The sequence below is a fragment of the Tachyglossus aculeatus genome, chromosome 5, assembly GCF_015852505.1.
Source record: "Tachyglossus aculeatus isolate mTacAcu1 chromosome 5, mTacAcu1.pri, whole genome shotgun sequence".
Lineage (NCBI taxonomy): Eukaryota > Metazoa > Chordata > Mammalia > Monotremata > Tachyglossidae > Tachyglossus > Tachyglossus aculeatus.
Genome location: NC_052070.1, coordinates 55,053,148 through 55,067,921, shown reverse-complemented (window position 1 = coordinate 55,067,921; position 14,774 = coordinate 55,053,148). Strand labels below are relative to the sequence as shown.

General features: G+C 44.3%; 1 protein-coding gene across 1 annotated transcript in view; it reads left to right on the top strand.

Annotated features, from left to right (window-relative positions):
- Positions 1-5,832: 5,832 nt before the first annotated feature.
- Positions 5,833-14,774, top strand: part of SDHB (succinate dehydrogenase complex iron sulfur subunit B) — a 32,431-nt gene continuing 23,489 nt past the window's right edge. Inside the window, exon 1 of the mRNA XM_038747200.1 lies at positions 5,833-5,924. Coding sequence (XP_038603128.1) covers positions 5,850-5,924 — 75 coding nt within the window. The 5' untranslated portion in view covers positions 5,833-5,849. The remainder of the gene's footprint in view (positions 5,925-14,774) is intronic.

The window sequence follows — 14,774 nt, the reverse complement described above, 5'->3', positions numbered from 1 at the left end:
CTCCCAGCCATGCTTCTCTATTGCGTCTACTTCATTAAACCCCTCTCTTCCTTCAAAGTCTTTGATATAAGTCCCCTGCTCCAGAAGATATTCTCTGATGAATCTCCTCTCCTCACCCTGCTCAAGCCTTCCTTTTAGCCACCCCAGCACCCTGAGATTCTTATTCCTTTTTCGCTTATTGATTTATTCCTTTACCTCCTCCATAAGAGTGAGTCAAAAGTGTTTTTCATAACTTCTTCCATAGCCAGGAAACAGCATAGAGCAGGGTCCTGGGAGTCAGAAGGACCTGGGTTCTAATTCCGGCTCTGCCACATTGCTGTGTGACCATGGGCAAGGAACTTCACTTCTCTGTGACTCATTTACCTCATCTATCAAATGTGGATTAATAATAATAATAATAATAATAGTGGCATTTACTAAGCACTTACTACGTGCAAAGCACTGTTCTAAGTGCTGGGGAGGTTACAAGGTGATCAGGTTCATCCATTCAGTCATATTTATTGAGCGCTTACTGTGTGCAGAACACTGTACTAAGCGCTTGGGAAGTACAAGGGGGGTTCACAGTCTTAATCCCCGTTTTACAGATGAGGTAACTGAGGCACAGAGAACTTAAGTGACCTGCCCAAAATCACACAGATGACAAATGGCGGAGCCGGGATTTGAACCCGTGACCTCTGACTCCAGAGCCCGTGCTCTTTTCCACCGAGCTACGCTGCTTCTCTAAGAAGATTAAGACTGTGAGCCCCATGTGGAAAGAGGAATGTGGCCGACCCGATTATCTTGTATCTACCCCAGCACTTAGTACAGTGTCTGGCACATAGTAAGAATTTAACAATTCCATAAAAAAGGAAGCAATATTCAGCATCCTTGGTCATTATCCTATCTACTTATGTAACAACAACTGTTGGAAATGTCCTCACATGCCTGGAGAAGCAGCGTGGCTCAGTGGAAAGAGCCCGGGCTTGGGAGTCCAGAGGTCATGGGTTCTAATCCCGGCTCCGCCACTTGTCAGCTGAGTGACTTTGGGCAAGTCACTTCACTTCTCTGTGCCTCAGTTCCCTCATCTGTCAAATGGGGATGAAGACTGTGAGCCCCATGTGGGACAACCTGATCACCTTGCATCCCCCCAGTGCTTGGCACATAGTAAGCACTTAACAAATGTCATCATTATTATTATTATTATTATTATTATTATATGCATTTCATTCATTCAATCGTATTTATTGAGCGCTTACTGTGTGCAGAGCACTGTACTAAGCGCTTGGGAAGTACAAGTCGGCAACATATAGAGACGGTCCCTACCCAACAATGGGCTCACAGTCTTCATCCCTCCTCCCACCCCACAGAACTTAGTACAGTGCCTGGTGTGTATTAAGTGCCTAATAAATACCACAATTATTATTATTGTTATTATTACATACCTTTATTTATGTTAATGTTGGTCCCCCCACCTAGGCTGTTAGCTTGTTGTGGGCAGGGAACGTGGCTCAGTGGAAAGAGCACAGGCTTTGGAGTCAGAGGTCATGGGTTCAAATCCCAGCTCTGCCAATTGTCAGCTGTGTGACTTTGGGCAAGTCACTTAACTTCTCTGGGCCTCAGTTACCTCATCTGTAAAATGGGGATTAAGACTGTGAACTTCCTTTGGCACAACCTGATCACCTGATAACCCCCCCCCAGCGCTTAGAACAGTGCTTTGCACATAGTAAGCACTTAATAAATGCCATTATCATTATTATTATCATCTTTTATATTGTTATATTCTATTCTCCCAAAAGTTTAGTATAGTGCTCTGTATGCAGTAAGTACTCAAATACAGTTGATTCAATTGATACAATTAAGCACTTAGTACAGTGTTCTGCACACAGTAAGCACTCAATAAATACGACTGAATGAATGAATTGATTCCTCGTGCAAAATGGGGATGAAATACCTGTACTTCCTTCTACAGTGAGCCCCATGTGGGACAGAGACTGTGTCTGAGCTGATGAAACTGCATCGACCCCAGTGCTTAGTGCAGTGCTTGACACATAGAACTTAATCAATCAATCAATCAATCGTATTTATTGAGCGCTTACTGTGTGCAAAGCACTGTACCAAGCGCTTGCACTGTACTAAGCGCTTGATTAGTAAATACCACAGTGAGAAGCAGCATGGCTCAGTGGAAAGAGTCTTGGGAGTCAGAGGTCATGGGTTCTAATCCCAGCTCCCCCACTTGTCAGCTGTGTGACTTTGGGCAAGTCACTTCACTTCTCTGAGCCTCAGTTACCTCATCTGTAAAATGGGGATGAAGACTGTGAGCCCCACGTGGGACAACCTGATCGCCTTAGAACAGTGCTTGGCACATAGTAAGCACTCAACAAAGGCCATCATTGTTATTATTAATTAGTAGTCATAATGTAGCATTAGTAGTAATAGTCACCTGTACTTCAAATGTTCATTCCCCTATAACACTCAATCCTCAAGAAACAGAACCAGACGCACGTAAACTCCGAGTCCAAACTTCCTTATACCCAAAAAGAAACAATGGAACAACAATCAATTAGAGGTCTTTATTAAGTAGCACGGTACGCAGGACATTGTACTAAGCACCCGGGACACTACAGAGTAGCAGCATGGCTTAGGTAATAGAGTCCGGGCCTGGGAGTTAGAAGGTCATGGGTTCTAATCCCATCTCTGCCACAGGTCTGCTGTGTGACCTTGGACAAATCACTTCACTTCTCTGTGTCTCAGTTACCTCATCCATAAAATGGGGATTAGACTGTAAGCCCCAAGTGGGACAAGGACTTTGTCCAACCTGATTACCTTGGGCGCTTAACAAATACCATTATTATTATTATCTATCCCAGCGCTTAGAACAGTGCTTGGCACATAGTGAGCGCTTAACAAATACCATCATCATTACAGTACAACAGAGGTAGTAGATACGATCCCTGCTGTCAAAGGACTCACAATATAGATTGAGGAAGGCCTCAAAATCTCCTGTTGTGATGAAGTTCCATGCCATTTTCAAGATCTGTCGCTAAAACAGGTCACGGCCCCAAAAACCGCGAAAGAAATCATTCATTCATTCATATTTAATGAGCGCTTACTGTGTGCAGAGCACTGTACTAAGCACTTGGGAACTACAAGTTGGCAACATATAGAGACGGTCGCCACCCAACAATGGGCTCACAATCTAGAAGGGGGAGACAGACAACAACAACAACAAAAAAGAAGCAGCGTGGCTCAATGGAAAGAGCCCTAGTTTGGGAGTCAGAGGTCATGGGTTCTAATCCCGGCTCTGCCGCCTGTCAGCTGTGTGACCTTGGTTAAGTCACTTGACTTCTCTGTGCCTCACTTACCTCATCTGTAAAATAGGGATTAAGGCTGTGAGCTCCACGTGGGACAACCTGATCACCTTGTAATAATAATATTAATAATAATGGCATTTATTAAGCACTTACTATGTGCAAAGCACTGGGGAGGTTACAAGGTGATCAGGTTGTCCCACAGGGGGCTCACAGTCTTAATCCCCATTTTACAGATGAGGTAACTGAGGCACAGAGAAGTTAAGTGACTTGCCCAAAGTCACACAACTGACAATTGGCAGAGCCGGGATTTGAACCCATGACCTCTGACTCCAAAGCCTGTGCTCTTTCCACTGAGCCGTGCTGTTTCTCTTGTAATAATAATAATAATGATGGCACATATTAAGCACTTACTATGTGCATAGCACCGTTCTAAGCACTGGGGAGGTTACGAGGTGATCAGGTTGTCCCACGGGAGGCTCACAGTCTTAATCCCCATTTTACAGATGGGGTAACTGAGGCACAGAGAAGTGAAGTGACTTGCCCAAAGTCACACAGCTGATAATCGGCAGACCTGGGATTTGAACCTATGACCTCTGACTCCAAAGCCCATGCTCTTTCCATTGAGCCACGCTGTTTCTCGTGTATCCACCCCAGTGCTTAGAACAGTGCTTTGCACATAGTAAGTGCTTAATAAATGCCACCATTATTATTATTATTATTAAGCAGACAGGTGGCAATGCCACCAGAACAAATAGAAATATAGCTATATACACATCATTAATAAAATAGAGTAATAAGTATGTACAAATATACACAAGTGCTGTGAGGAGGCGAATCATCTCCTCCACCCCATCCCCCCCCCGCCCTACCTCCTTCCCCTCCCCACAGCACCTGTATATATATTTGTACAGATTTATTACTCTATTTTACTTGTACGTATTTACTATTACTATTTATTTTGTTAATGATGTGCATATAGCTTTAATTCTATTTGTTCTGATGATTTTGACACCTGTCTCCATGTTTTGTTTTGTTTTCTGTCTCCCCCCTTCTAGACTGTGAGCCCGTTGTTGGGTAGGGACCGTCTCTAGATGTTGACGACTTGTACTTCCCAAGAGCTTAGTACAGTGCTCAGCACACAGTAAGTGCTCAATACAACTGAATGAATGAATGATTGTACTTCCCAAGCGATTAGCACAGTGCTGTGCACACAGTAAGCGCTCAATAAATACAATTGAATGAATGATTGTACTTCCCAAGCACTTAGTACAGTGCTCTGCACACAGTAAATGCTCAATAAATATGATTGAATGAATGAATGATTGTACTTCCCTAGCGCTTAGTAGTGCTCTGCACAAAGTAAGCGCTCAATACGACTGAATGAATGAATGATTGTACTTCCCAAGCGATTAGTACAGTGCTCAGCACACAGTAAGCACTCAATACGATTGAATGAATGAATGATTGTACTTCCCAAGCGTTTAGTCCAGTGCTCAGCACACAGTGAGCGCTCAGTAAATACAATTGAATGAATGAATGATTGTACTTCCCAAGCGCTTAGTCCAGTGCTCTGCACACAGTAGGTGTTCAATAAATATGATTGAATGAATGAACGATTGTACTTCCCAAGCGCTTAGTACAGTGCTCTGCACACAGTAGGCGCTCAATAAATACGAGTGAATGAATGGAGGAATGAATGGATGGATGAATGAATGAATGGATGGATGGATGGATGGATGAATGAATGGATGAATGAATGTACTTCCCAAGCACTTAGTACAGTGCTCTGCACGCAATAGGTGCTCAATAAATACGACTGAATGAATTGATGAATGAATTGATGAATGGATGGATGAATGGATCAATCAATTAATCAATCGTATTTATTGGGCACTGATTGTGTGCAGAGCACTGTACTAAACGCTTGGGAAGTACAAGCTGGCAACGTATAGAGAGGGTCCCTACCCAACAGTGGGCTCACAGTCTAGAAGGCGGAGACAGAGAACAAAACCAAACATACTAACAAAATAAAATAAATAGAATAGATAGGTACAAGTAAAATAAATAAATAAATAGAGTAATAAATATGTACAGACATATATACAGGTTGGATGGATGAATGAGTGGATGAATGAATGAATGAATGAATGCATGAATGAATGAGGAGGAGAGGAAAAAGGGGGCTCAGTTTGCTAAGGCCTTTGAAGGACAGGCGCTAGGCGTTAAATGAGCGTGCGCAGAAACTCCGTACGCATGCGCACTGAGGAGGAGAGGAAAAGGGGGCTCAGTCTGCGAAGGCCTTTGAAGGACGGGCGCCAGGCGTCAAATGAGCGTGCGCAAAAACTCCCTACGCATGCGCACTGAGGACCGCCGTTCGCGTCCTCCGGGCTCGCCTGGTTTCCCCGCTCGGCCGGAAGCGTCTTCTCAACTCGATGTCCTCGCGGCGGCTAGAGCGTCCCCCGCGCCCGCAAGGCGCGGTGGGGCCGCGGAGGAGCGCCGGCGTGGAGGGGGCGGGGGCCGACGTCGGAGGACAAGATGGCGGCGGCGGCGGCGGGCAAGATGGCGGCGGCCTTTCGAGTCTCCTTGAGGCGGAGCGGGCCCGCCGTGACCCTCCGCGGCGGAGGCTGCCTGCAGGTGAGGCCCGCGAAACCGGGCCTTATTAGTAGTATTAATTATTAGTAATTAGTAATTATTCATTCAATCGTATTGATTGAGCGCTTACTTTGTGCAGAGCACTGGACTAAGCGCTTGGGAAGTCCAAGTTGGCAACATCTAGGGCCGGTCCTTCCCCCACAGTGGGCTCACAGGCTAGGATTATTATTCCAGGCGTTCCATTATTATTAAAATAAACGGAACAGTAAATACGTACAAGTAAAATAAATAGAGTAATAAATCTGTAGTAACATATAGTGGTGGTACAGATATTGAGGGAAGCAGTGTGGCTCAGTAGAAAGAGCCCGGGCTTTGTTTGTACATATTTATTACTCTATTTATTTTACTTGTACATATCTATTCTATTTATTTTATTTTGTTAATTTGTTTGGTTTTGTTCTCTGTGTCCCCCTTTTAGACTGTGAGCCCACTGTGGGGTAGGGACTGTCTCTAGATGTTGCCAACTTGGGCTTCCCAAGCGCTTAGTCCAGTGCTCTGCACACAGTAAGCGCTCAATAAATACGACTGATTGATCTTTTAGACTGTGAGCCCACTGTGGGGTAGAGACCGTCTCTCTCTGTTGCCAACTTGTACTTCCCAAGCGCTTAGTACAGTGCCCAGCACACAGTAAGTGCTCAATAAATACGATTGATTGATTGATTGGTGGTACATATATTGAGGGAAGCAGCGTGGCTCAGTGGAAAGAGCCCGGGTTTTGTTTGTACATACTTATTACTCTATTTATTTTACTTGTACATATCTATTCTATTTATTTTATTTTGTTAGTACGTTTCGTTTCGTTCTCTGTCTCCCCCTTTTAGACTGTGAGCCCACTGTTGGGTAGGGACTGTCTCTATATGTTGCCAACTTGTACTTCCCAAGCGCTTAGTACAGTGCTCTGCACATAGTAAGCGCTCAATAAATACGATTGATGATGATGATGATGATGATGACAAGTTGGCAACATCTAGAGCCGGTCCTTACCCAACAGTGGGCTCACAGGCCTGAATTATTATTCCAGGCACTCCATTATTATTAAAATAAATGGAATAGTAAATACGTACAAGTAAAATGAATAGAGTAATAAATCTGTACCAACATATGTTTGGTTTTGTTGTCTGTCTCCCCCTTTTAGACTTGAGCCCACTGTGGGGTAGGGACCGTCTCTAGATGTTGCCAACTTGGACTTCCCAAGCGCTTAGTCCGGTGCTCTGCACACAGTAGGCGCTCAATAAATACGACTGATTGATCTTTTAGACTGTGAGCCCACTGTTGGGTAGGGACCGCCTCTAGATGTTGCCAACTTGGACTTCCCAAGCGCTTAGTCCAGTGCTCTGCACACAGTAAGCGCTCAATAAGTACGATTGATTGATTGGTGGTACATATATCGAGGGAAGCAGCGTGGCCCAGTGGAAAGAGCCCGGGCTTTGTTTGTACATATTTATTACTCTATTTATTTTACTTGTACATATTTACTATTCTATTTATTATATTTTGTTAATATGTTTGGTTTTGTTTTCTGTCTCCCCCTTCTAGCCTGTGAGCCCATTGTTGGATAGGGACCGTCTCTATATGTTGCCAACTTGGACTTCCCAAGCGCTTAGTACAGTGCTCTGCACACAGTAAGCGCTCAATAAATACGATTGATTGATTGGTGGTACATATATTGAGGGAAGCAGCGTGGCTCAGTGGAAAGAGCCCGGGCTTTGTTTGTACATATATTCATTACTCTATTTATTTATTTATTTATTTTACTTGCACATATCTATTCTATTTATTTTATTTTGTTAATATGTTTGGTTTTGTTGTCTGTCTCCCCCTTCTAGACTGTGAGCCCGCCGTTGGGTAGGGACCGTCTCTAGATGTTGCCAACTTGTACTTCCCAAGCGCTTAGTACAGTGTTCTGTGCACAGTAAGCGCTCAATAAATACGACTGATTGATCTTTTAGACTGTGAGCCCACTGTTGGGTAGGGACCGTCTCTAGATGTTGCCAACTTGGACTTCCCAAGCGCTTAGTACAGTGCCCAGCACACAGTAAGCGCTCAGTAAGTACGATTGATTGATTGATTGGTGGTACATATATCGAGGGAAGCAGCGTGGCCCAGTGGAAAGAGCCCAGGCTTTGTTTGTACATATTTATTACTCTATTTATTTTACTTGTACATATTTACTATTCTATTTATTATATTTTGTTAATATGTTTGGTTTTGTTGTCTGTCTCCCCCTTCTAGCCTGTGAGCCCATTGTTGGATAGGGACCGTCTCTATATGTTGCCAACTTGGACTTCCCAAGCGCTTAGTACAGTGCTCTGCACACAGTAAGTGCTCAATAAATACGATTAATTGATTGATTGGTGGTACATATATTGAGGGAAGCAGCATGGCTCAGTGGAAAGAGCCTGGGCTTTGTTTGTACATATTTATTACTCTATTTATTTTACTTGTACATATCTATTCTATTTATTTTATTTTGTTAATATGTTTGGTTTTGTTGTCTGTCTCCCCCTTCTAGACTGTGAGCCCACTGTTGGGTAGGGACCGTCTCTATATGTTGCCAACTTGGACTTCCCAAGCGCTTGGTACAGTGCTCTGCACACAGTAAGCGCTCAATAAATACGACTGATTGATCTTTTAGACTGTGAGCCCACTGTTGGGTAGGGACTGTCTCTAGATGTTGCCAACTTGGACTTCCGAAGCGCTTAGTACAGTGCCCAGCACACAGTAAGTGCTCAATAAATACGATTGATTGATTGGTGGTACATATATTGAGGGAAGCAGCGTGGCTCAGTGGAAAGAGCCCGGGTTTTGTTTGGACATATTTATTTCTCTATTTATTTTACTTGTACATATCTATTCTATTTATTTTATTTTGTTAATATGTTTGGTTTTGTTCTCTGTCTCCCCCTTTTAGACTGTGAGCCCACCGTTGGGTAGGGACCGTCTCTATATGTTGCCAATTTGTACTTCCCAAGCGCTTATTATAGTGCTCTGCACACAGTAAGCGCTCAATAAATACGATTGATGATGATGATGATGATGACAAGTTGGCAACATCTAGAGCTGGTCCTTACCCAACAGTGGGCTCACAGGCCTGAATTATTATTCCAGGCACTCCATTATTATTAAAATAAATGGAATAGTAAATACGTACAAGTAAAATGAATAGAGTAATAAATCTGTACCAACATATGTTTGGTTTTGTTCTCTGTCTCCCCCTTTTAGACTGTGAGCCCACTGTGGGGTAGGGACCGTCTCTAGATGTTGCCAACTTGGACTTCCCATGCGCTTAGTCCAGTGCTCTGCACACAGTAAGCGCTCAATAAATACGATTGATTGATTGATTGGTGGTACATATATTGAGGGAAGCAGCGTGGCTCAGTGGAAAGAGCCCGGGCTTTGTACATATTTATTACTCTATTTATTTATTTGTTTATTTTACTTTTACATATCTATTTATTTTATTTTGGTAATATGTTTTGTTTTGTTCTCTGTCTCCCCCTTCTATACTGTGAGCCCACTGTTGGGTAGGGACCGTCTCTATATGTTGCCAACTTGGACTTCCCAAGCGCTTAGTACAGTGCTCTGCGCATAGTAAGCGCTCAATAAATACGATTGATTGATTGATTTGGAATCAGAGGTCATGGGTTCAAATCCTGACTTTGCCCCTTTTTTTATATAATAATGATGGCTTTTGTTAATAATAATAATGGCATTTATTAAGCGCTTACTGTGTGCAAAGCACTGTTCTAAGCACTGGGGAGGTTAACAAGGTGATGAGGTTGTCCCACGGGGGGCTCACAGTCTTCATCCCCATTGGGTAGGGACCGTCTCTCTATGTTGCCAACTTGTACTTCCCAAGCGCTTAGTGCAGTGCTCTGCACACAGTAAGCGCTCAATAAATACGATTGATTTTCCAGATGAGGGAACTGAGGGCCAGAGAAGTGAAGTGACTTGCCCAAAGTCACACAGCTGACAAGCGGTGGACCCGGGATTTGAACCCATGACCTCTGACTCCAAAGCCCGGGCACTTTCCACTGAGCCACGCAGCAGTTGTCAGCTGGGCGACTTTGGGCAAGTCACTTAACTGCTCTGGGCCTCAGTTCCCTCATCTGTAAAATGGGGATTAAGGCTGTGAGCCCCACGAGGGACAACCTGATCACCTTGTAGCCTCCCCAGCGCTTAGAACAGTGCTTTGCACATAGTAAGCACTGAATAAGTGCCATCATTATTATTATTATTACATATTGGAATGCCCTCCCTCCACACATCCTCCAAGCTAGCTCTCTTCCTCCCTTCAAAGCCCTACTGAGAGCTCACCTCCTCCAGGAGGCCTTCCCAGACTGAGCCCCCTCCTTCCTCTCCCCATCCCCCCCGGCCTTACCTCCTTCCCCTCCCCACAGCACCTGTATATATGTTGGTACAGATTTACTACCCTATTTATTTTACTTGTACATATTTACTATTCTATTTACTTAAATAAGAATAATAATGGCATTTTTATTAAGGGCTTACTATGTGCAAAGCACCGTTCTAAGCGCTGGGGAGGTTACAAGGTGATCAGGTTGCCCCATGGGGGGCCTCACATTCTTAATCCCCATTTTACAAATGAGGTCACTGAGGCCCAGAGAAGTTGATGATAGCATTTAATGATAGCATTTATTAAGCGCTTACCATGTGCAAAGCACAGTTCTAAGCCCTGGGGGGGTTACAAGGTGATCAGGTTGTCCCACGGGGGACTGTCAGTCTTAATCCTCATTTTACAGCTGAGGGAACTGAGGCACAGAGAACAATAATTATAATAATAATAATGGCATTTATTAAGCACTTACTATGTGCAAAGCACTGTGCTAAGCACTGAAGTTAAGTGACTTGCCTAAAGTCACACAGCTGACAGTTGGCGGAGTCAGGGTTTGAACCCATGACCTCTGACTCCAAAGCCTGGGCTCTTTCCACTGAGCCACGCTGCTTGTCATTTTGATGATTTTGTTAATGATGTGTATATAGCTGTAATTCTCTTTGTTCTGATGATTTTGACACCTGGCTACATGTTTTGTTTTGTTGTCTGTCTCCCCCTTCTAGACTGTGAGCCCGCTGTGGGGTAGGGACCGCCTCTATATGTTGCCGACTTGTACTTCCCAAGCGCTTAATACAGTGCTCTGCACACAGGAAACGCTCAACAAATACGATGGAATGAACGAATATACGTCTCTAATTCCATTTATTTATGATGCCATTGACACGTGTCTACATGTTTTGTTTTGTTGTCCGTCTCCCCCTTCTAGACTGGGAGCCCGTTGTTGAATAGGGACCTTGCTGTATGTTGCCAACTTGTACTTCCCAAGCGCTTAGTACAGTGCCCTGCACAGAGTAAGCGCTCAATAAATACAATTGAATGAATGGGGACGGGTGGAACAGCGCGGCCCCCTCAGATTTCATTATCGTGGAATTTGGCGAGCACGGCCTGTGAGGGGGCCAAGACCCGGCCCCGCCAGGCCTCAACCTCTGAGGAGATTTTTTGCATATGAGGAAACTGAGGCACGGAGCCGTCACGTGACTCGCCCAAGGTCACACAGCGGAATTAGAACTCGGGCCCGCCAAGGTCACCTTGGCGTTCTCCTCGACTTCTCCTTCAGCCCTCATGTTGTGTGTCACTCAGTCCTGTCAGTTTCACCTCCACCACATCGCTGAAATCCTCCCTTTCCTCTCCATCCAAACTGCTACCATGTTGATCCAATAATAATAATAATAATAATAATAAGGATGGTATTTGTTAAGCGCTTACTAGATGCCTAGCTCTGTTCCAAGCATTGGGGGGATACAAGGTGATCAGGTTGTCCACGTGGGGCTCACAGTCTTAGTCCCCGTTTTACAGATGAGGGAACTGAGGCCCAGAGAAGCTCAGTGGCTTGCCAGAAGTCACACAGCTGACAAGCAGCAGGGCTCAGTGGAAAGAGCACAGGCTCGGGAGTCATAGGTCACGGGTTCTAATCCCGGCTCGGCCACTTGTCAGCTGCGTGACTTTGGGCAAGTCACTTAACTTCTCTGGACCTCAGTTACCTCATCTGTAAAATGGGGATTAAGACTGTGAGCCCCATGTGGGACAAATTGATTACTTTGTATCTACCCCAGCGCTTGGAACAGTGCTTGGCACATAGTAAGCACTTAACAAATGCCACCATTATTATTATTATAAGTGGCAGAGGCGGGATTAGAACCCATGACCTACGACTCTCAAGCCTGGGCTCTTTCCACTATCATCATCATCATCAATCGTATTTATTGAGCGCTTACTGGGTGCAGAGCACTGTACTAAGCGCTTGGGAAGTACAAGTTGGCAACACATAGAGACAGTCCGTACCCACCAGTGGGCTCACAGTCTAAAAGGAGGAGACACAGAACAAAACCAAACATACTAACAAAATAAAAAAAATAGAATAGATATGTACAAGCAAAATAAATAAATAAATATTCCACTAGGCCACGTGGGTCCTCTGAGTCATATCCTGCCTTGATTACTCCATCAGTAATCAGAGAAGCAGTGTGGCCTAGTGGAAAGAGCCTGGGTTTGAGAGTCAGAGGTCATGGGTTCTAATTCCGGCGTGGCCACTATCAGCTGTGTGACTTTGGGCAAGTCACTTCACTTCTCTGTGCCTCGGTTACCTCATCTGTAAAATGGGGATTGACTGAGCCCCACGTGGGACAACCTTGTATCTCCCCCCCCAGTGCATAGAACAGTGCTTGCCACGTAGTAAGCGTTTAACAAATACAATCATTATAAAGCAGCGTGGCTCAGTGGAAAGAGCCCGGGCTTTGGAGTCAGAGGTCATGGGTTCGAATCCCACCTCTGCCACATGTCTGCTGTGTGACCTTGGGAAAGTCACTTCACTTCTCTGAGCCTCAGTTACCTCATCGGTAAAATGGAGATTAAGACTGTGAGCCCCATGTGGGACAACCTGATCACTTTGTATCCCCACAGCGCTTAGAACAGTGCTTTGCACATAGTAAGCGCTTAACAAATGCCAACATTATTATTATTATTATTATTATTATTATCAGCCTCCTGTCTCTCTCCACTCCAGTCCATACTTCACTCTGCTGCCCAGATCATTTTTCTGTAGAAACTTTCGGTCCATGTTACCCACTCCTCAGGAACTTCCAGTGATTTATTTCCATCCATCGCCGCATCAGACAGAAACTCCATACATTCATTCAGCGCTTACTGTGTGCAGAGCACTGTACTAATCGCTTGGAAAGTACAATTCGGCAACAGATAGAGACGGTCCCTACCCAACAACGGGCTCACAGGGGGAGACAGACAACAGAACAAGTAGATAGGCATCAATACCATCAAAATAAGCAGAATTATAGATATATAATATAGATATAATAATATATCTTTAATATATATTACATATAATATAATTAAATTATAACATATGGATATAATATTAATAGATATACACATCAGTAATAGAGTAATAAATATGTACAAATATACACACGTGCTAGGGGAAGGGGGTAGAGCGGAGGGAGGGAGTGGGGGCGATGGGGAGGAGGAGTGGAGGGAAAGGGGGGGCTCAGTGTGGGAAGGCTTCCTGGAGGAGGTGAGTTCTAAGTAGGGCTTTGAAGAGGAGAAAAGAGCTAGTTTGGCAGGTGTGAAGAGGGAGGGCATTACTTACCATCAACTTGCCCCCTCCTACTGTGCTCTGCCTACTAGGCTATACTGCTTCTCAGCTTTTCTCCAGTTGCAGCCTCCTAAGGTGTTCGTGCAGTGTTTTGTGCCCAGCAGGTGTGCAATAATAATAATAATAATGGCATTTGTTAAGCGCTTACTATGTGCAAAGCACTGTTCTAAGCGCTGAATGTACCTCAGTGGCCTTGTGGATAAAGTGCAGGCCTAGGACTCAGAAGGACATGGGTCCTAATCCCGGCTCCTCTGCTTGTCTGCCGTGTGACCTTGGGCAAATCACTTTGTTTCTCTGGGCCTCCGTTACCTCACCTGTAAAATGGGGATTAAGACCGTGAGCCTGATGTGGGACAGGGATTGTGTCCAACCCAATTTGCTTATGTACAGTGCCTGACACATAATAAGCACTTTAAAAAACCACAGTTGTTATTAGTGATGGGTTGATTAATGGTTGATGCATGGGATTGTGACTGATAAGACCAATGCAGGGTCATTGAATGCACATAAGGATCGATCGCTGCCGCTATCTTTCTTGTCAAGTTTTTCCCTGTCAGGATCTAGGTCTGGAGGCTGCCTGCAGGGAAGGCCCGGCCTCGCTAATAGTAGCATTAATTATTGGTAATTAGTAATTATGCATTCATTCAGTCGTATTTATTGAGCGCTTACTGTGTGCAGAGCACTGGACTAAGCGCTTGGGAAGGACAAGTTGGCAACATATAGAGCCGGTCCTTACCCAGCAGTGGGCTCACAGGCTAGGATTATTATTCCAGGCATTCCATTATTATTAAAATAAATGGAATAGTAAATACGTACAAGTAAAATGAATAGAGTAATAAATCTGTAGCAACATATAGTGGTGGTACAGATATTGAGGGAAGCAGCGTGGCTCAGTGGAAAGAGCCCGGGCTTTGTACATATTTATTACTCTATTTATTTATTTTACTTGTACATATCTATTCTATTTATTTTATTTTGTTAATATGTTTGGTTTTGTTCTCTGTCTCCCCCTTCTAGACTGTGAGCCCGCTGTTGGGTAGGGACCGTCTCTATATGTTGCCAACTTGTACTTCACAAGCGCTCAGTACAGTGCTCTGCACACAGTAAGCGCTCAATAAATACGATTGATTGTTTCCAAGCCTGTCTTT